Source organism: Triturus cristatus, chromosome 12, assembly GCF_964204655.1.
Source record: "Triturus cristatus chromosome 12, aTriCri1.1, whole genome shotgun sequence".
In the NCBI taxonomy this organism is placed as follows: domain Eukaryota; kingdom Metazoa; phylum Chordata; class Amphibia; order Caudata; family Salamandridae; genus Triturus; species Triturus cristatus.
The window spans coordinates 32,759,763-32,779,181 of NC_140595.1; the positions used below are offsets into that span (position 1 = coordinate 32,759,763).

At 44.0% G+C, this 19,419-nt stretch overlaps 1 protein-coding gene across 13 annotated transcripts in view; it reads left to right on the forward strand.

Annotated features, from left to right (window-relative positions):
- Positions 1–8,234, forward strand: part of LOC146772312 (unconventional myosin-IXb-like) — a 373,359-nt gene extending 365,125 nt beyond the window's left edge. For 7 of the 13 annotated variants that reach the window (XM_085638103.1, XM_085638105.1, XM_085638104.1 and 4 more), the window contains 3 exons: positions 1,658–1,791; positions 2,164–2,291; positions 2,420–8,234. In XM_085638103.1, coding sequence (XP_085494229.1) covers positions 1,658–1,791; positions 2,164–2,291; positions 2,420–2,922 — 765 coding nt within the window. In that variant the 3' untranslated portion in view covers positions 2,923–8,234. Of the gene's footprint in view, positions 1–1,657; positions 1,792–2,163; positions 2,304–2,419 lie in introns of all 13 variants that reach the window. The other 6 variants (XM_085638111.1, XM_085638112.1, XM_085638113.1 and 3 more) reach the window with 3 other exon arrangements.
- The last annotated feature ends 11,185 nt before the right edge of the window (positions 8,235–19,419 follow it).

Here is a 19,419-nt window from a genome sequence, read left to right on the forward strand (position 1 = left end):
TTACTAAATGGGAAGACTGCTAAAAGCAAAGGATCTCAATTATGAGATGATGAACTCTCAAACGAATCGACTTGTCCACTGCATTGCATTGCACACCGATGGTTGAATGGTTTGCAATAGATGTCATATTATCTCTGAACTCTCCACGAAGCCTCTCTTACCAGCTCTCTTCAAAGCACCATTTACACTCTTCACTGGAAGAGAGAAGAGTGTTTCTTTTAGGTTCCCACCCCTCCTCATGATTCCGGGAAGCATAGACTAAGCCTTTTGTTTCATTCAGACTTCTCACGCACACATACAAAGCCCTACACAACACAGGACCAGAATACCTGAACGGCTGCATACACTTTAACCCACCAGACCTCTATGCTCTGCCTCACTCTCACATACACCCCGCATCCACAAAAACAAACTGGAGGCCGCTCATTCTCCTACATCTCATCCAAGATATGGAACGACCGCACGCAACACATTAGAGCCTTCTTCACACTTCTTGAGTTCTGCAAGAAGCTGAGGACCTCACCTATACACCTGCCCAAGCACCTGGATATTCTCTTGGGTGATTAGTGTGGTATGCAAATCAATATAACATAACCTTAACAGAAATGACGAACAAGCTCATAATGCAAAAAACAGTGTGTAAAGCAAATTAGATAAAAGTTTTCTGTAAGAACATTCAGTATATTTAATTACCTTTTACAACTTTCTTGAGTTTCGGACCAACATTTTTTACTTGCTGAATCATAAAACTATCTGTCCGTCTTAATGTTACTGACAAATTTGTCTTCTGCCCCTTAAAGGTATTCCTCTGTCCTATATGTTTTTTAATCAACAGCTGGTTGATTTGTGCACTGATCAAATCTACTCAGACTTCTGACTGGCTTCAGTGCACCGATGGAGCCGTGGCTTTACTGTGTTTCTTGAATGCCCATCTGTGATGCTTGATCTGTCTCTACCCTGCGTGAATTTTTACACCATCCCTGACTTTGCTGCAGCAATGGAGCGAGTCATAGGTTGTCTTTCTATGTAACTTACATGTTACATAGACATGGACTGGCCTATAGGGAAATATAGACATAGAATGAAACTTTCGGCCTCTGAAAAGCCAGTAGGACCAGGGCACAGTCCATCAACGCATGCAGAGCTTGTCTTGTAGCTGATTCTGTCTGTCCAAGTTTCCCCATCTCTTGCTGTTGCCTCTGCAAGGATGTGACAATACCTGCCCTGTCTTGAGCACTTTCAGATGCGCCGGCACTACACGAGACACTAAGATTAAGAAGCTTCTTGATCAGGTTTTTCAAAATTATTTCAAATTGGTTCAGTCCTCCTAATGAGAAAACAAATGAGTAGCCTTTTAAAAAAGTAGAAACTTTCCAGGTGCCCTGTTCTAGGTCCAACTTTGTTTGCCTTTCGCATTCAGCAATTTTTTTAAGTAATATTTATTGCTACTGAAGTGTCCTAGTGCCCTAACAAGGCAAAACACCATTTTGTTCACAACTTCCCTGGTAAGAGATTGGAACTAACACTCTTGCTTGTTTTAACTAACCTTAGAGGAGTGAATGAGGTTGGCAGTAAAACTGAAATGAATACAATTTCTCAGGAAGAATAAACAAACATTTATAGTCGACTGATTTCTCTTTTTGCATCTTTTTTGCAGAGTCGGAGTCCCAAATCGAATAACAGTGGTATTCAGGAGCTAGGGTCTGTGCAGGAGGAGGAGCCATTAGAGGTTGAGGTGGATCGGGAATCTGAAATCCTTATTGAGAGAATACAGTGCATAAAGGAAGAAAAGTGAGCATCGGTCCCCGATTGTAGCTGTTTCAAGAACCACTGAATGATGTATCTTTTTCCATGTTAAGCTGAAAAGCATTGGCCTTGTTTTTTTCCATAGTATTGGTGATTCTCTACCTCAGCACCCCCTCCAATGAATCCGCTCTCTCCACCACAGCCTCCCTCACTACTCATAACCCTCCACTCCTGTGAAAACATCAAGGGTCATGCGCCCTAAGTCATATCTTTGACAGTTTCATGGAAATGGAATTTATTAACTGTAATACTTAGATATAGCCACAGCAATGAGCTATGCTGGTCATAGAGCGGTTCATTCGGATAAATACTTTTCCTGCAGTGCCCCTAATAGGCTTTGCTTCTTTTTCCTTTCAGGGAAGATATTACCTATCGTTTACCAGAGTTAGATCAACGAGGGTCGGACGAAGAGAACCTGGACTCTGAGGCATCCATTAGTACTGAGAGCTTGCTGGACGATCGCACTGGTCAGGTGGACAAGGAAGGTCAGTATTAAGGTAGTGTGTGCTTTTCTTACCTTCACATTTTTATTTATCAGAATTTGGTTAAACTTTGTACTTTTTTATTGAGCTTTGTGAAACTTATCAATCCAATTTTTGCTTTTATATTTAAGGACACCCGAAGATCTGCGTACAGTCAGTCGGCTCTGATGTCATTGTTTCCTGTCCCGATGCCTGCTTTTTGCCCGCTAGCAGTGTCACACCGTCCAAGAACACTTGGGTACTGCCCAGCAGTTCCCTTTCACTGGAACAGTCAGACTTGTCCAACAGCACCTCTCCTCTGCGTCGCCGGCCATCGTCCTTCTTGGCGAAAATGAAGGTACACCGCAGAAACCCAATAATTCCAGCTTCGAATATCAAACTGCCATATGGCATTGTTCGTTCCACTGAAAGTTTGGGCAGGGCCACAGGTGCCAGTGCAGCAGAACTAGTGGTGAGGCGCCGGGATCAGCCAGCCCGACGGAAAGACAGTGTCCACTCTGTGTACATTGCCCAGGGGACAGAACCAGGTCCAGCGGAGGAGCCGTTTCAGGATTATGAACCAACAGCAAAGCTGAAACGGCGCTTTTCCGACCCTTTCTTGCACGTGCCTTGCGTCGAGGAATCGAACCTTTGAAGCACTTAAAGGCACAGGTGAAGAATTCACATTCATTCTTGTGACCAAAAAACTGTTAACTATGGTTTCTTCAGGAGACCAACGACGTTGAACAGTTCGCTGAATATATTCTCTATTTCCACATTTGTGCCTTTCTTTCTAGCAGGAACAAATGAGACCAAACTTCAGTCACTTTCACCAACCTTTTTCATATCCCCAGGTTATTTTTTATTTGATAAAGAATTTATTTTTTATTTTTACGCCTGGTTGTTCTGATGTTTTTTAACATTGTTACATTGTCATTGTATCAACCAAGGACCAAAGTTGACGTAATATTTATTCCATTGAGATGGGAATAAATGCCTCTCTGGTAAATGTAGTGGCAGCGTTGAGGCAAAGCAGAACCTTGGGCAGTCTTCTACCATTGCATTTTTGATGCACTCTGGCATATTGAAGTACATCAGGTAGGGGACCGTGTAACACCGCCCAAGGCATCACAAAGTATTGAAGCTGGGGGCCTGGAGAATCTCTCAGCTGACCTTCTCGGCCAGGTTAAATGGTACTCCTAGAACTAGACGTGCTGCGGAACTGAAGCCAGTCGCCTCCAGACCATGCCTGTTACATTCACAGAAGGTTACTTATAAGCCAGCTGTGCAATTCTGAACTGTGTCGCTTGAGCGGATTCTATTGCCATAAATGACCAGACTTTCTAGATCAAGAACATTATTCTTAAACTTGAGGGAAATGGATACTGACACCTTATGACATCCTCACTGTACTGAGGAAAGTGCAAGCCCTTTGGAAATAATACATAAGCATTTGGAGAATGGGAGGTGCGGGGAGTGTCGATAATATAGCAGATCATGGAGCAGTTTATGTATTTGGCTCATTTCATACTACAAGTATTTCAGTTTTCTTTTTTATTGCTTAATCATCAACATTTTCTGAACAGTTTCTTAAACGTTTGCAGGCACAAATTTGGGCCTTTGCCTTTTATTTACAGAAGATTTGTGGTTAGTTCCAGAAGGAAAGGTGTGCATTTCACACATAAGCAGAATCCCAGTGGGAATATCTAAGCCATTCCAAACGTAACAAACAATTGGCAGGAAGATGGTCTAGTGTGATCCTGTTCTCCGCCAGGTATTGAGATGTTCCAACTGCTGCACATTAGCAGAGCTAGGTTATTAAACCCACTCTCGACCCCATCAGAGCTTTTCCTCCGGTCAGTGCCACAGACGCCCTTCATGTTACCTAGAGGAGCTGCACAAAAAAGCATTCAAATGCAAAAAGGTTTTCATGTTTGCAGTTTTATTTTTCCTATAGGGTGAATACATCTTATTGCTGTCTTGTCATACCTCCCAAGAAGTGTCCAATCTGGTACGCCATTTGATATCTTACAAAGCTCTAGGTTGGTAAAACAGACCTTGACCACTGCCTGAGTTCTCTTTTTTGAGATGTTTGAACTGAACACTGCCGGGCTTGCAAAGAATAACGCACACATTCCTTCTTCAGTTGCTAATACACGAGCAGCCAGCTCACCTGTATGAGAGGCAGGAAGCTGCACTCTGCTGGATATCCATGAAGCATTAGGAGCCTCAGCCAGATTAGCTTATTGATGAAACAATGGCATTTAGAAACTAAATCACTATTTTTCCTGGTCCATTTCGTCTTTGGAGGTCACAGCTGCTATAAAATGTCCAAAAGAATTGGCTAGTTTCTTTTCCTAATTGCAGGACAGGTTAAATATCAGTTACTCACACCCATTCGTTGTTAGTAGAGATCGTGAATCAGGAATCTGTTGCCTTTTGAGGAGAGTCCTTTTCATATCACCCTTTTCTGCAGTTGACACAGACATTTGTGAAGGCTCCCATTACATTCTCCAGAAGAAGACTATGGAATGTATTACACCAAAACGTGTGTTCACACCTGCAGTGTGAAGTCTAAATGGATGATTCTCTTCAAGGCAATAATATAGAGAAAAACATTCCCATTAACAGATTCTCAGCAGTTGAGTCTCTTATTGGAGTAATTGAAATTGTCAATATTCAAACCAGCTAGAATCTTTCAGTGTTGCAGTCAAAACGGTACTTTGGCTGTCTGAGTGAAGCCGTTGCTATTTTAAAACTTGCCAGTTCTAGAAGATACCCTTTTTTCTTGACTCAGTGCATGGTGTTACGCAGACAAAGTATAGCACTGTATCATCGTGCGGGTCTTAATCTGCATTTAACAATTAAACTTGATGTAGGTACTGGAGGATGGTTTTCCCGACAACCTAGAGTAACAACGCAAGCACTTGAAAAGCGGGTTTAAGGCAGAAAGCTTTTTTCTCGAACAGATAGAGCTGAAGGCTGCATCACCTAGATTAAAGAATGTGTAAAGGCCTTCAAACTGAGATTAGATGAATCGATGCCACACAGAGTACCTGCTTTGTCTTTCAAAATTAATATTTTCTCTGGAAACAGTAGGGCTCTGGGCAGTGAGATTTAGGCCCTAAAGAAAGGTAAGGTCAAGTTGCTGCCTTGCGTATTTTCAGAAATGCCTGTGGGTTCCTGATCAACTGCACTTAGTGTTGTTAGAGGTGGTTACCAACTGAGATTTGGGACAGTATTAGTACACCATAGCGCCTCTCCTTCATCCTCTACACTGAGGGCTCGGTGCTGCTTTGATAGTTCTCTCTTTCTAACACAAGTCACAGTTCTTTGTATGCTCATTCCTAGAACAGTCTTCGTGAGTTGCCATACCTGTTCGCCACTATGTGCCAATGATGTATCTAGCTAGTGATGTGGCTACTTGTATATGGGAGATCATAGACTACTTGTCGCTCACTAAACAGCCGCTTTATTTAAACTAGAGGCCTAGTTGTAAAAGACCTCTGTGCCAAGAACGCAGAGTATTCAATTTTTTTGTTGGGTAGCTTTCAACCATACTGGCCAGTTTGCTGACCTTTCACTGAGGGATGATGGTTGGAGAGGCAGCCGTTTGAGGTAAGAACATTTTATACGTTTGTTTTAAATGTCTTTCAGTCCATTAATTCGTTACACTCTCAGTTGCACAATTAAAAGCAGGACTTGGTCTCCAGGAAGTACAGTATCAATTAGCATGTTTTTAATAAAGACCAATGTACGCAGCAACAAGCTAGTGTGTTAATCTGAGCTTTCTGTTCAGGTGATTGATTTTGGAATGAAATGTCTGATTTCTGACCCATTCTCAACCAGAACAGAGCTTTCACTGTCGTAAGGTGGTGAAAGATTGTAGCATCCATTTTGCATTGTGGATCGCGTCTATAATCTCACGCTGGGTTTATTTCTGCCATCAATCGGAAACTGTAAAACTGTATTAAAAAGTTACAAAAAAATTGTGGACATTGAATGTTGCAACAGTATTCCAGTTGCCCAGCGACATGCCCCGCTAGCTTCTTCAGTGAAGGCTGGAGCTATGCTGTTTCGTTTAAAGTCGGTCTGTTTTAAGACTAGACCACAACTCTGGTAAGCGCCTAAGCCTCATGCGATGGACTACATTCCTGAGGTCCCCTTTTAAAAAAAAAAGTTTTAAGGTTCTCGAGATCCAGAAACAACACTTATCTACAATTATTTCTTCTATGTCGTGTATGCCTTAACCAGCCAGAGATAGGAATTTAATACTGGGACCAAACCAAGGGGCCGAGGATATTTCAGTATGCTTTTTTTTTTACACTGTTTAAAGTGCTCAACTTTATTTCTTCTAAACAAAAGTGTTAACAAAATGTATTTTAAAAAGATAAGATTTACGTACAAAAAAAATGATGGAAACCCAGATTGTAAATCACAATGCAAGGCTGGAAGCACCAAAAAGTATCCAATATGTACATAAATATTGCTTTAGGTAATTGCTTGAGAACTGAGATGGTTTCGTGGTATCACATTCCGATCTTGTGTTGCAATATTTACAGAAAGCCGGACCAGAGGTTTACAAACATTTCTCAATCTGCACCCAGGACACAATAATGTGCCCGCACACATTTGAAAGAATGACAAAATTAGTGTTGTCTGTACGAAAACACACACAGCTGTAAAGAAAGAAGTCGTCATCCGAGAAGAAGGCATCAAATTGAAAATATTCACTTTACTGATAATAGACTTCATATATTGGCTGCGAGCTTTTGTCTTCAATGAAATCATGAACTTTGACACATCTGGCTGTGTATGGAATTCAGGCACCCTGCACAGTGGTGATGCTATCCCAAGTTCACGAATCCAGGACAGATTCACCTATCATCTAAGTCATTTGTCTTACAAATAGCTCCAAACTACCAGAGGCTGACAAATGAGGGGCAAGCAGACACCAACTGGAAAGTTAATGATGAAACAGGATTGTCTGGGAAAGGAGCCTTTTGAGATGTAATTGAGGTCAACGTTTTACACACATTACAGGATAATGCTCACAAGCAGCTCATGAATAGATGAAAATCAGAGTAGCGAACGTTTTGGAAGATAACGGGGGAGCCGCTTGCATTCTGGTCAACATCTGCTTTGTAAGGTCTCTGCCTCTTATTCTCTGGCAACTTAGGCTGTATTTGGTATTAGTAGGCATTCTTCTGGTACACGGGCCATTCTTCTGTGCCAACACAGTGTTTTAGCAAAAGGGGGACCATAAACCCACGTGTGAGATCAAGGCCTCCAACAGTTGAAGAGTTTTCCAGGTGTTTTGTGAGATGTTACACTTCAGCAACAAAAGACTCCATTCCTTGCCTGGCCTCAACAAGCTTAGAATCCATGTGTTCCTACTGTAGACCAGCAGTGGGGATGTTGTGCAAGAAACAAACATACACTTATTAGAGCAAAATGTTTAACCAGACAGTACACTTAAAATGCCCTTTGACTCTTCAGGTGGTTGCGGTCAATGTATGGTTTTAGTTTGCTTTTGCCCAAGTTGTTGGAGGATATATTTCGGTAGGTGCACCAACAGTTCTTTGCCTTAACATTTCAACCTTCTCCCATTTCATGGTTACACGTATCATTGTCGACGTACAAAAAGATTTTATAAACGATTTTTGAATGAAAGGTATTAAGTGTGATATCCTTGAGTCCAGATTTGGTTTCCCAAGAAAGCATTGGAATTGTACATTCCTTTTGAATGTTGATATATTTTTGTCTGCAGTTTATTTCTATATTTTTTGATCAGGAAAATTGTTTCATTGCATTGCCATCTGCATATTGTCCCAGCTCTTTGTTGTCTGGGAGAGTAATGGTTATTTCTGAGAAAATGCCTGTAAGTAAATGTTGTGTGTAAAGTGGCCGTATTCCAGTGTTTAACTTAATTTAACTTTGTAAAATAAAAGACAAAATGTAAGAAAATGTGCCGTCGTCATTATTGCAAGCAGAACTTGGATTTCTTTCATAACAGGAAGCGCAATTTCTTTGCAGCCTGCCATTGCATTTTCGACTGATGCTTTTTTCCCCCCACAAAATGCACAGCGAGTCATGAAGAAAGAAGCAATAAAAAAAACTGTTAGGGATATTTGCTGACTGTCTAAAACTTGGTATCTGCTTCGTAGCTGTGATCCAGATTTCAGGATTAAACTCTAAGGAGTGTACACATGAAATTAAATAGTAAAGATTGATCTACGTGGTGGTATAAGCCAAAGGATTTGTAATAACCAACACCAAATTCCACCACACTTTTCTGTCTGTGAAATTCCTTATTGTTTATTTTTAAATATGGCACTTGTGGCTGCAATGCAGGCATCATAAGACCATACGTGATGATGATCTTGCTGTAAGGACCAGAATACATCAACGAATGCCTGACCTTCCACCAAGCAACCAGACTCCTCCAATCTGCCTCCCTCTTCCTCGCAGATACCCCCCGGTCCGCTGAACCAACAGCGAAGGATGCTCATTCTCGCACCAGGCGGCCAGGACTTGCAAGGACCTTCTCCTGCACCTCAGCACCGCCCCATTTCTCCAGCAATTCAGAAAGGGGCTCAAGACCTGAATGTTTGAATGAAAACCACCACGCAGCAACTAACGTCTCCAGCGCCTTGAGACCATCACTGGTGATTTGCTGCGTCTTATGAATGTTTGATTGACTGAGTTTGATAATGCTTTGCATATTTCTTCTACCAATTGGTTTGATCCAGGTTTGCATCTAATTCACACACAGTTAAGTCACAGATTCTGTTATTGAATGTTTCAAAAGTTTTTCAAAATATTTTAAAATACTCATGCTGGAACCACTAGAAGGCAAGGCATATGACTGTATAGTAGACAAAAAGTAAGTAAATGTACTATTAATCGTCATCACATTAGTACGCATTGGCTTCTGCACAGCGTCTTGTTTTTACAACTCTCAAACATGCTGCAGTGCTGTTCAAGATGCCTAAAAAAAATGACAAAGCCAATACCTTGTGTAGGCAAAAGCTATTTCCTTTGCCAATGCTTGTTTAGGGAGAAGACAGGGCATTAGGAAGAAGCAAGCATAACTCACCTCAAATAACAGGATCAAAGAGAGAAGTCAGGCCAGGAAACTGAATCAAGCACAGGCTTAGTAATAAACTTGAGTAACACCACATCACAGATTTACAAATGAGAATCCTGAAAGATTAGATTTAATTTTATTATTTGCAAACTATTGACAGACGAAATCAAATCAGAACAGACTTGAAGGGATAAAAAGATTTTCATTCACTCCCTCCCTCCACCCCCTCTTTCTCTCCAGAAGAAGCTACTTCTGAAAAGAGCACGCTGAATGGCCTACACGAAACAGATCTTTTGAAACATCTTGAAGGCCTCATTAACGACTGAGCTTCACAAGGCCGCAGAGGTCTCTTATCTATGTTGCCTTTGGAGAACAAATGCTAACATCCTGGCATAAATTGTACAATCTACATCCGCCTCATTGAACCTCTGCTCCCATTTAATGAGGCATTGATTTGGCTTTGCTTTGGTTGCATTAGCAAACCTCCATGGTAATCGGTCAGGTTTCCCGCTGACATCATCTGGCTCTGGGGAACACAAAATTCCTGGCTGTTCACCCCTTCCTAGAGTGTCCTGTGGTTCAGGTGTCCTCTTCCTCCAAACAGAACCCAAGATCACGCCCTATTACCCCAAAGTATATGGAGTCGAAGAGGATAGAGGTAGTGGGAAAGAAGGTCTTCTCTTCAGGGAGACTGGCCCTTCTCGAATAAAGCTTGTTACTCCAGTATTGGAACTTTAATAGATTCCCATGCTTCAATCATTCCCCGTCGTCGAGATGGGAGTCCCGGTATGTATAGAAATAGCAATACAAACCATTACAAATAGAAACTAGGCCTAGGCCTATTCTAGTTTTGTAACATATCTACCTCTTTTTGTGTAAAAGAGACCAAATAAAATCAACAACCAATCGGATCAGCCTCACCCTCTGGAACCCTCCGGAAAGATTTGCTACTGCACGTTGTGCTAGGGAGTCGCCACTGAGCTCTGCTCAGTTTTTTCCTTGTTACCTTACTCCTGGAGTTTTTCAACTGATTTCTTCAACAGCTTCTTCAGCTTCATGTCAACAAGTCTGACAAGGAGAAGAAAGGCCTTTTTAGAGCCTGCTCCACCTGCTCTAAAAAAAGGCTTTACATAGATGGCCATCACAAAGACTGCATCGTTTGCCTCTATCCAGATCACAAGGCTAAAGATTGCAAGGTTTGCTGTACTTATTCCACAAAAACCTTGAGAGACCATGAGGGACGTCTCCTGAACTGGCTCGAAAAGCTGAAATTCAGGAGGGATCCTTTATCCAGTGACGATAGTGATGAGGCCTCATCAGCTTCGTCTTCCAAGAGATCTCTGAAGAGGTCGAGATTTGAACCCTCTTCTTCTGAAGACCGACCTGGTAAAGCCTTTAACCTCTTCCATGCTCATGACGTCTCCCGGCCGTCATGAGTCACGATGGGCGTGTGCGGACGACGGCCGGGAGACGTCATGACCATGCCCGCGATTGGAATGTCAGCACTGCGGCAGCGCTGCGGCGGAATTTGCGCCGCAGCGAAGAGGCTAAAAAGACCTCTCAAAGGTCTGACAGGCAAAGTCCAAACAAATCTCCTCATCGAGGTGTAAAGGAGAGGGAAGGGCTTTCTAGAGGAGAATCTGCAGTGAGGAAGTCGAGTTCTGTTCCTCCATCTTCTCCTGACAGAAAAAAGGACTTCAAAAAGCCCTCCTCTATACCTTCTGAGGGAAAACATACTAAGAAGATTCCACATCCAACGACGCTGTTGACGACACCGTCGGCGAAGAAACTGTCATAGTCTTCGTCGATGCGCTGCAAAAGGGTAGTTTTCTCAGTCTTTTCCTACTCCGGCGACGGGATCGTCGACGAGAGTTTCGTTGCCTTCTTCGACCACGATGCAGTTTTCATCGTCGACGCTAGTGACGATAGATGCAACGGTGACGGCGAAGTTGTCGTAGACGGTGTCTTAGATTAGGATGACGACGGCCGTGGTGACTACAGCGACTATGTTGATGATGTCAACAGTGATGACGCCGGGATCGGTACCAACGATGACAAACACTACATCGTCGACGAGGCAAATTTCTGAGTTAATCATCAGAAAGCATTGCATTACTCCAGATTTCACTTCACCCAGCAGTGACACCACTGCTGCCTACTCACCTCCTAGAAGAGGAGGATTTAGAGGATGAAGGTCCATATGAGTATGCATATAGCCCTTCTGAACTGCACGTGAAGTGCCAGGCCCTAGATTCGGAAGATGGATATGAAGAGCAGGAATACGATCCTCCCCAGGACTATCATGGAGTTTACCAAGAGGAAAAGGTTTGTATGCCATCCTCCTTGATTTCAGACTACCAGCTCATGCTCTCAGACTATAAAAGGAGATTTCCAACTACATCTCCAGCTCAAGAACAGGTTTCAACTCCGGCTGTTCCACCTGCAGGGCCATCCACCCCTCGGCTGCCACCACCACCACCACTGCAATTAAATGTGGATCCACCACCGTCGACTCCAATTATTCAGGATGATAACTGACGACCAGGAAAATGCAGTTCCCCCGGATCCTGACAGAGAATGGGATAAGTATATTATCCCTACTCCTGCTTCACCTTCACCGGTGCCAGTGGATTCTCCGCCTGGAGATGTGGGCGGTTTCCATAATTTGTTGGAGCGGGCAGCAAAAAGATTTGAGCTTCCTATGACGCCGGTTCAGTCTGAGTGCTTCCTATACGATTTAAAAGAGCCCTTTAGGAAATCTGTGAGATCAATTCCTATTGTTGGTCATGTTGGGGAAGAGGAGCTTAAAGTTATGAAGACCCCTGCTACAGTGGTTCCAGTGCTTCCTCGTTTAGAGAAAAAGTATAAAGCCCCGGAGGATAGCCCAGTTTGCCAGCTGTGTCATCCAAAACCGGACTCGGTGATATTGCAGGCAGCACAGACGAAGTCTAAAAATCTGGCGACTACTCTAACAACACCTCCAGACAAGGAAGGCAGACGCCTGGACAATGCTGGCAAAATGTTTTCATCAATGTCAAGCCTTCTCGTAGAAACGGTTAACGCTTTAGCCATCTTGGGGCGCTACGACCGCCAAATGTGGTGTGACCTCTCTCCCTACCTTGACCAGTTGCCTGATTACAGCATGGCCGAAGCGAAAAAAAAATTCCAGGAAGGAGAGAGGGCCTTCTCAGAGGTGATTGATTGCACAATGGACATTGCAACAACTGCGTTCCGTTCCCTGGCTGGAGCGGCAGTTCTTCGTCGCCAAGGATGGCTTTGAGCAACCTCATTTAGACCTGATGTTCAGAACAAGATTTTGGACCTTTGATGGTGAGGCACTCTTTGGTAAGCACATAGACAATGCGCTTCAGGACAATAAAAAAAGATACGGAACCAGCAAGATCATTAGGAGCGCTCCAATGCCGAAAGGTCCCTTTTCGTGGCGCAAGGGGCAAAGGTCTTCCCTCATACAAAGGAGGATCCCAGCAATAACTGTACTCCTCATATACGCCTGCCGTGCAATCTTACCGCCAGCAGTATAACCAGTGGAAGGGGCAGTCCTCGTCCTATTCGAGATCAACAAACCGAGGAAGAGGGGGACGCCAGGGGAAGAAGTCCTCTAGGCATCATAGCGGCCTGCTGGCTCTGTCTACTGTTCCTTTCCCTCATTTAACACCTGTGGGGGGCAGGATCTCACATTACTTCCAAGAATGGCAACGGATAACATCGGATCGTTGGGTTCTCAATATAATCCAATTTGGCCAACTATTGGAGTTTGTCCATCCTCCTCCAACCAAGCCCCCTCGCGTGAACATAACGTAACATCTTCGTCTCCTGCGCTTGAAGGTCCAACAGATGCTGCAGAAGGGGGCGATAGAGACGGTCTCTGTCTCGCAAAGAGGAAAGGGTTTCTTCATCAAACAGTTGTTTCGAATGGTCTCCTTGCAGGATATACTTCCAAATTGGTGTCGATGGCCCGCCTACTTCAAAAAAGGTCACTTTCAGTTTGACTCTACAGGTCCCTTCTGGGGTCCGTTTTGTCCTGGATTCCTCCGATTCCTCACTGCAGGTTACAAATGCAACTCTTCAGGAACAACTGGACCTACAGTGGCACCAAGTAGAAGGGTCTTTGGAAGACATGATCACGATCACTGTGCCAATGAAAGATGCTGCTTCATGGTCACCCCGGCTCCTCAGATTAGTACAACAGATGCATCTCTGGAGTGCTGGGGAGCGGTCTTGCAGGACCTCCAGATAAGCAGTCGATGGCTACAGCACCATCGTCTGTTGCACATCAATCTACTGGAACTCAGAGCAATTTGCCTAGCCCTACAGGCTTTCCTCCAGAGGATGAAGGCTTCATTGGTTCTAATAAGAACAGATAATACTACGGCCATGCATTATATCAACAAGCAGGGCGGCACAAGATCATCTGATGTCGGCGGAAGCTCAAGCTGTCTGGGAATGGGTGATCCTGCATGGAGTCTCACTTAAACGGAGCATTTCCCAGGGAATCTCAATGAGACAGCAGACACACTGAGCAGACTAAAGTCAGTCAGCCACGAATGGGAGCTAGACCAGAGGACTCTTGAGGAGATTTTTAGACTAAGGGGCAGGCCAGCCATAGATCTCTTTGCTACACCAGAGAACAAGAAAAGCCGGTTCTACGCAAGCTGGCATCACCATCCGGGATTCTTGGGGAATGCATTTTCGATGGCATAGTCAGGCGCCTTTGTTTACGCTTTTCCCCCCATACCGAGACTGCTCAGAAAGCTAAAAACGAAACCCTGCAAGATGATCCGAATAGCACCGTCTTGGCCTCGCCAGTACTGGTACAAGGAGCATCTTCTCCTATCCTTGGAGCATCCGGTTCCTTTGAAACCGATTCATCGCTGCTGACTATGTTGGGAGTGTTTGATTGGTTCTGATGCTCCGCCCATCACCACCCCCTTTTGTACCGCTTTGTTCGCCATAAGTTGGCAGGGTATGCTCAGACGTGAGTCCCTTGCTCACTTTGCCACTGGATTCAAGCAAGCCTGGCTGAAGACGGCTGAAATGCCAGAAACCGGTCCTAGGAAGCTTGTTTCCGGTCCAGGGAAGGCATGGCTTGGCAGTTCGGGCTGGACTGTTCCCATGAGGCACAGGGTCAGACTGATTTGCATATGGCCATGTCTGAACTGGGGTGGCAGAGTGGGCTAAAGAGCGGTGATGGATCAAACCCCGATCTGTTGACTGGGTGGGAGTGTTTGATTGGTTCTGATGCTCCGTCCATCACCACCCCCCTTTTGTACCGACTATGTTCAAGGGCCAAGTATTGCATCCGGATCCCTGTCCCTTTAATTATCGGCGTGGCTCCTGAGCACAGAGAGTTACTAGACTTAAAGCTCTCTGCAGAATGTAGAGACATCCTGTCTCAGGCTCGTGCTCAAAGTACAAAACCTACCGGATGAAATGGAAGTGGTTTGTTTACCTACTTCTCGCCAGAAGGACAGGAATAGCTGGACACTGCCAAAATAGGTGTATATCATCCACATTTTCCAGCTGACATTTCAGGCAGCATCTTCTTTTACTTCCATCTTAGCAAGTTTCTTGGGGGACCAGTAAGCCCTGTACATAGTAAACAAATGGTTCCTCCTAAGTGATGCAGAAATCACTGAAGACCGTAGTGTGGCAGGAGATACTTGCCATAGGTATTGGTCATTGCAGCCTGGCATGTCCAGCTTTCTTCCGGAGGAGCCAAAAGGCCATTGTCTCCTTGTACCAGTGCCTAGTACGACCTAGAGACCTCTCTTTTGTAATTCTGAGTATTTAATAATTCCTTCTCGATTTCCGTCTCTGTCCCTAGGGTTAATTGGGTTTGAGACCAACTAACCAGCTGATAATATTTAAATCTAGATAGATTAAAATTAGTACTTTGGGATAGAGCAGACCATGGTACGAGGATGCCTAGTTCAGCAAGTTGACCCAATCTTAGCAGATCCGTGTTTAACAGTGGCGACGCCAAACTATCCTTCAAACAAAGTGGAGTTCTTGGTTACTTCCAAATTGGTGCAATACAGCTATAATATGGGAGCTCTAAAATTCTTCTGACTTGACTCTGCATGCTGCAATTAGAGTCTTACATTTGATTTTTTTTAAAGAATTTAGAGTGGCCAAATTTAAATAAGAAAGCCCAATAATACAATTAAAAATCAGGGAGCGCAATTCCACCCTCCATCTTTTTATTTCTTAGTTTTTTCCAGGAAATTCCAACACTCTTGCTTCTCCATAGAAAACTGCTAAATTGACCATGACGTTTTTTGAACCAGGCTTGTTTGATAAACAAAGGATGAGTATTGAAAATAAAAGTTAATTTAGGGAGAATTGTCATATGCACACTTAGGAGTGGGAGAAGGGAACATGGCGGCTTGCTAAAGTGCTGGCCATCAGCTTCGTACCTCCGTCCACCACGTCGGTCGGAGTCTGCCTCCATGGCGTCCTGCGGCATTCTCCAGGGCAGCCCTCACCAGTTTCATGAGACGCCGTCCGTGTCTTCCTTTGTCTGCAAAGTACCCTCTTAGAGCCTCATCAGAGCCTCTCCCAGCAGCTCTGCGGGGAGGGAAATAGCAGCAGCAAAACAGGCTCACAGTGTCTTCACATCGCCTCTGAGCTCTGACGGGACTGCCGTGCGGCAGCTCGGATTAGGTTCCACTGCACTGGGGGCAGAGTCAGCAGCTGTTTGCCAGCAGTAAACACCTCCCCTGACAACTCAAAGGCAGTGGTGGTGAAAGGAAGGTTGCTGCCTACATCTATGACCCACCAAAAAAGGTTTTAAACCTTGTTCCTCCAAGAATAAAGTCTCCCTCCTCTAACAAGCTATTCAATCTGGCAGCTCGCACATCTAAGAAAGAGGAGACAAGAGCTGCTATAGAAAGGCGTCCTGCTGACTCCTGCACCGCTTCCTCCTCTCAGAGAACAGGTAAAAATAGATACACCTTAAGGAACGCTAAGTTTGGGGGGGGGGGGGGGGGCTACAGTACAGCAGTGTTAACCAGAACCCTTGCTGTATAACTATTTCTCCAGGGCTCAGCCTCCAAGGGGCCCGGTTCCAACAATCAGCACAAGTAGTTACTTGCAAGGCATCCAAAAGGGTGATCAAACCTAGGGTACCCGCTACCAGCGGCTCGGGAGAAAGAGTCAAAATCACCCCCTCACTGAGGTCATATTTTATGATCAAGAATACTGAAGGGCCTCAGTCCAATCAGACCGGTACCTACACAATGGAGCCCCCCCAAAATTCTCTACTGAAATGTAAGCACAGGTCATACATACTAACAACCGCTTTTCGCCCCTTGCGAACGACGAGCTTCTCAATAACCCCTCCGTGGACAGCCCGGCAGCAACCCCTAAGATAGGAGTAGGATGTGCTCAAACTAACTTTGCAAATATAGGGGAGAAGACAGGGAGGGACCAGAGCTTTGAGGGCTCAAGTTCGACAGGAAGGGAGAAAGAAACTTTAAATATGGACATTACTCAGATTCTCCTCTCCCTAGCAAATGACATCAAAGGAAAATGTGCTATTTCAGAACAGAAACAAGCTAAAAATCAAGAAGCGTGTGAGGGCTTACAGGAGAAGTTGGTCGATCTCACAGAGAGGCTTCTTATTATGAAAGCCTCTCTGGGGTCTTTGCAAGAGAAAGTTAAGTCCAATCAGTACGAGATAGTAGCATTGAAGGCAGGAGAAAATAAGTTGAGAGATAAACTTGAAGTGCTGGAAAACAATTAAATTTAAGGATCCTTCGTATTCCTGAAGGCATCGAGGGTGGAAATTTATAAGGCTTTGTAGTGGATCTACGTAAGGAATGTTTTCCGCCGGTAGCAGAACTAGACCTGGAAAACGACATCCAGAGAGTGCACCGTGATCTTTTTAGAAGATCTCCGGACCTCGGAAAAGTTTGATAAATTTACGTACTTACACAATGAAAGAACAAATTCTTACAGCCGCTCTTTGGGGTAAACCTTTTTAAAAAACAGGATTGGTCCTTCATGATAAGATCAGACATCTTTAAAATTACTCAAACCTGTAAATGGAGATTAGGAAGGCATATTATTCAGGACCCGAAGACTCTAGGAGCAACAGCATAGTTAAAATTTCCGGCGACCCTCAGAATAATGTGGAATAACAAGCTGTTTAATTTAAGAGAGGTACCTGAGGTAGAAAATCTAATTTCTCAGATTAAGTCTCACATAGACTCATACTAACTTTAAAACTTACTCCATAGGTTGGAGGTACGAAGCTCTAATAGGGTATGTTGGAATACCCAGTTTGGATGCAGGGAGGGTTCCCTAGGGTGGGAGGGAAAGTTGGGACACATATATTTGCATGCGTTTTAGGGTTATTGAGCACAGGGTGGGGAGCATTCATGGGAAAAAAACAAAAAAATATGGTTCTCATTGGTACAAAGGAAAAGATTACTAGCATGGAGAGGGAGGTCTGAATACCATCACAGTAGAAAGAGTGGGATGGATGGTCGGTAGCATAAAAACACTCTCTTGGAATGTCAATGGCTTGAGGGTAAATTCTAGAGGAAGGAAGATTTTGGAATTTCTCAGACTCTAATAATTAGAGTGAGGTGATTCTAATACAGGAGACATATTTGCTGCGGGGTGAGTGGCATGGGGTGCTAGAGAGAAAGGGATGTATTTCCCACCTGGTCTGTACAAATCAGTCCTGTAATGTTGTAGAAAATAGGCCTCAGCTAGGCCTACCAGTGCAAGGGGTTCGCCCTTCTCTGCACAGAGTCCTCAGACTATTAGAAAGAAGTTGGCACAGAAACTGAAATAGAAAATACATAGTTTATTAAACCTCAGGAGGTGGAACCACATTCACCCAGCACCCTGTGGTGCTGAATGAAGGTAGCACACAGAGTAGAAGAACCATGGGTCTTTTATACCCACACAGGGGCTCAGGAAAAGGACGATGCGAGCATACATGAGAAGAGTTACATACATAGATGGTCATACAGAAATGCACCGTAAATAGTATAGGAGGAGCTAGCAGTTGCTGACTCTGGTAGAAACAACCTGATAGTTACAGACTAAAAACAGATGCATGGACAGTTAGATATTCCTGCGCATGTGCAGGGTAGCAGAGTCTAAGTATAGCCAGTCCTTTAAACAGAGCACAAGGGAAGACAAAATGGCTGCCAGAAATACAAAATGGATTCCACAAAATGTACAGGATAGCCTGTAAATACCAGATGGATTCTGCTAACGCTAATTTAATCGCAGCCAATTTACGACAATGTGAAGGAAGTGGCAGATTTGTACAAGAAATCTGCGCAAGCCAGGGTGGGGGGGGGCTATGCGACCAACTCAAGGGGCAAATGGGTAATAAGCTACGTTAAAATTCATACCATAGGCTATGCATTTGTGGCTTATTATGGCCCAAGTAGTGATGACCCCGCAGCACTTAAGGAACTATACCAACAGCTTCTTGAAAATAAATACCACATCATTATGGATGGAGATTTTAATACATTGCCGGACCCAGTCTTGGATAAATCCACACTTAGACCAGCAGTGAAATCTCCTAAAATGAGGGATTGCATTCACCACTTGATTAAAAAGAAAACGTAGCCATGGTGGATATTTGGAGAAGGAAAGCAGGACAGGAGAGAGGGTATACTTTTTAGAATAAAAAATTGTCTCACTCTTCCTGAATCGATTCGTTTTTGACTGATCGGAAACTGGATAACAGCGTTCTTAGTGTGGCACATTAACCGTCACATTTATCTAATCATGCGGCGGTTAAGTAAGAGATGTTAGTTGAGGCTCCTTTAGTTCAGACAAGATGGACCCTGAATAGAACCCTGTAAGGAGATCCAGAAATAATAAAAACACTGAAAGACGATACCGTTTGTTTGTTTTTTTAAACAAAATGAATACTCTGCCCCGCCACAAATTGTTTGGGATGCTTATAAAGCATATATCCGTGGAAATTAGTATGGCAGCCTACAAGAACAGGCTGTGAAAAACAAAGTAAGGGAATATGAACGCTCCATTGAAGAAACAGGGAAAACT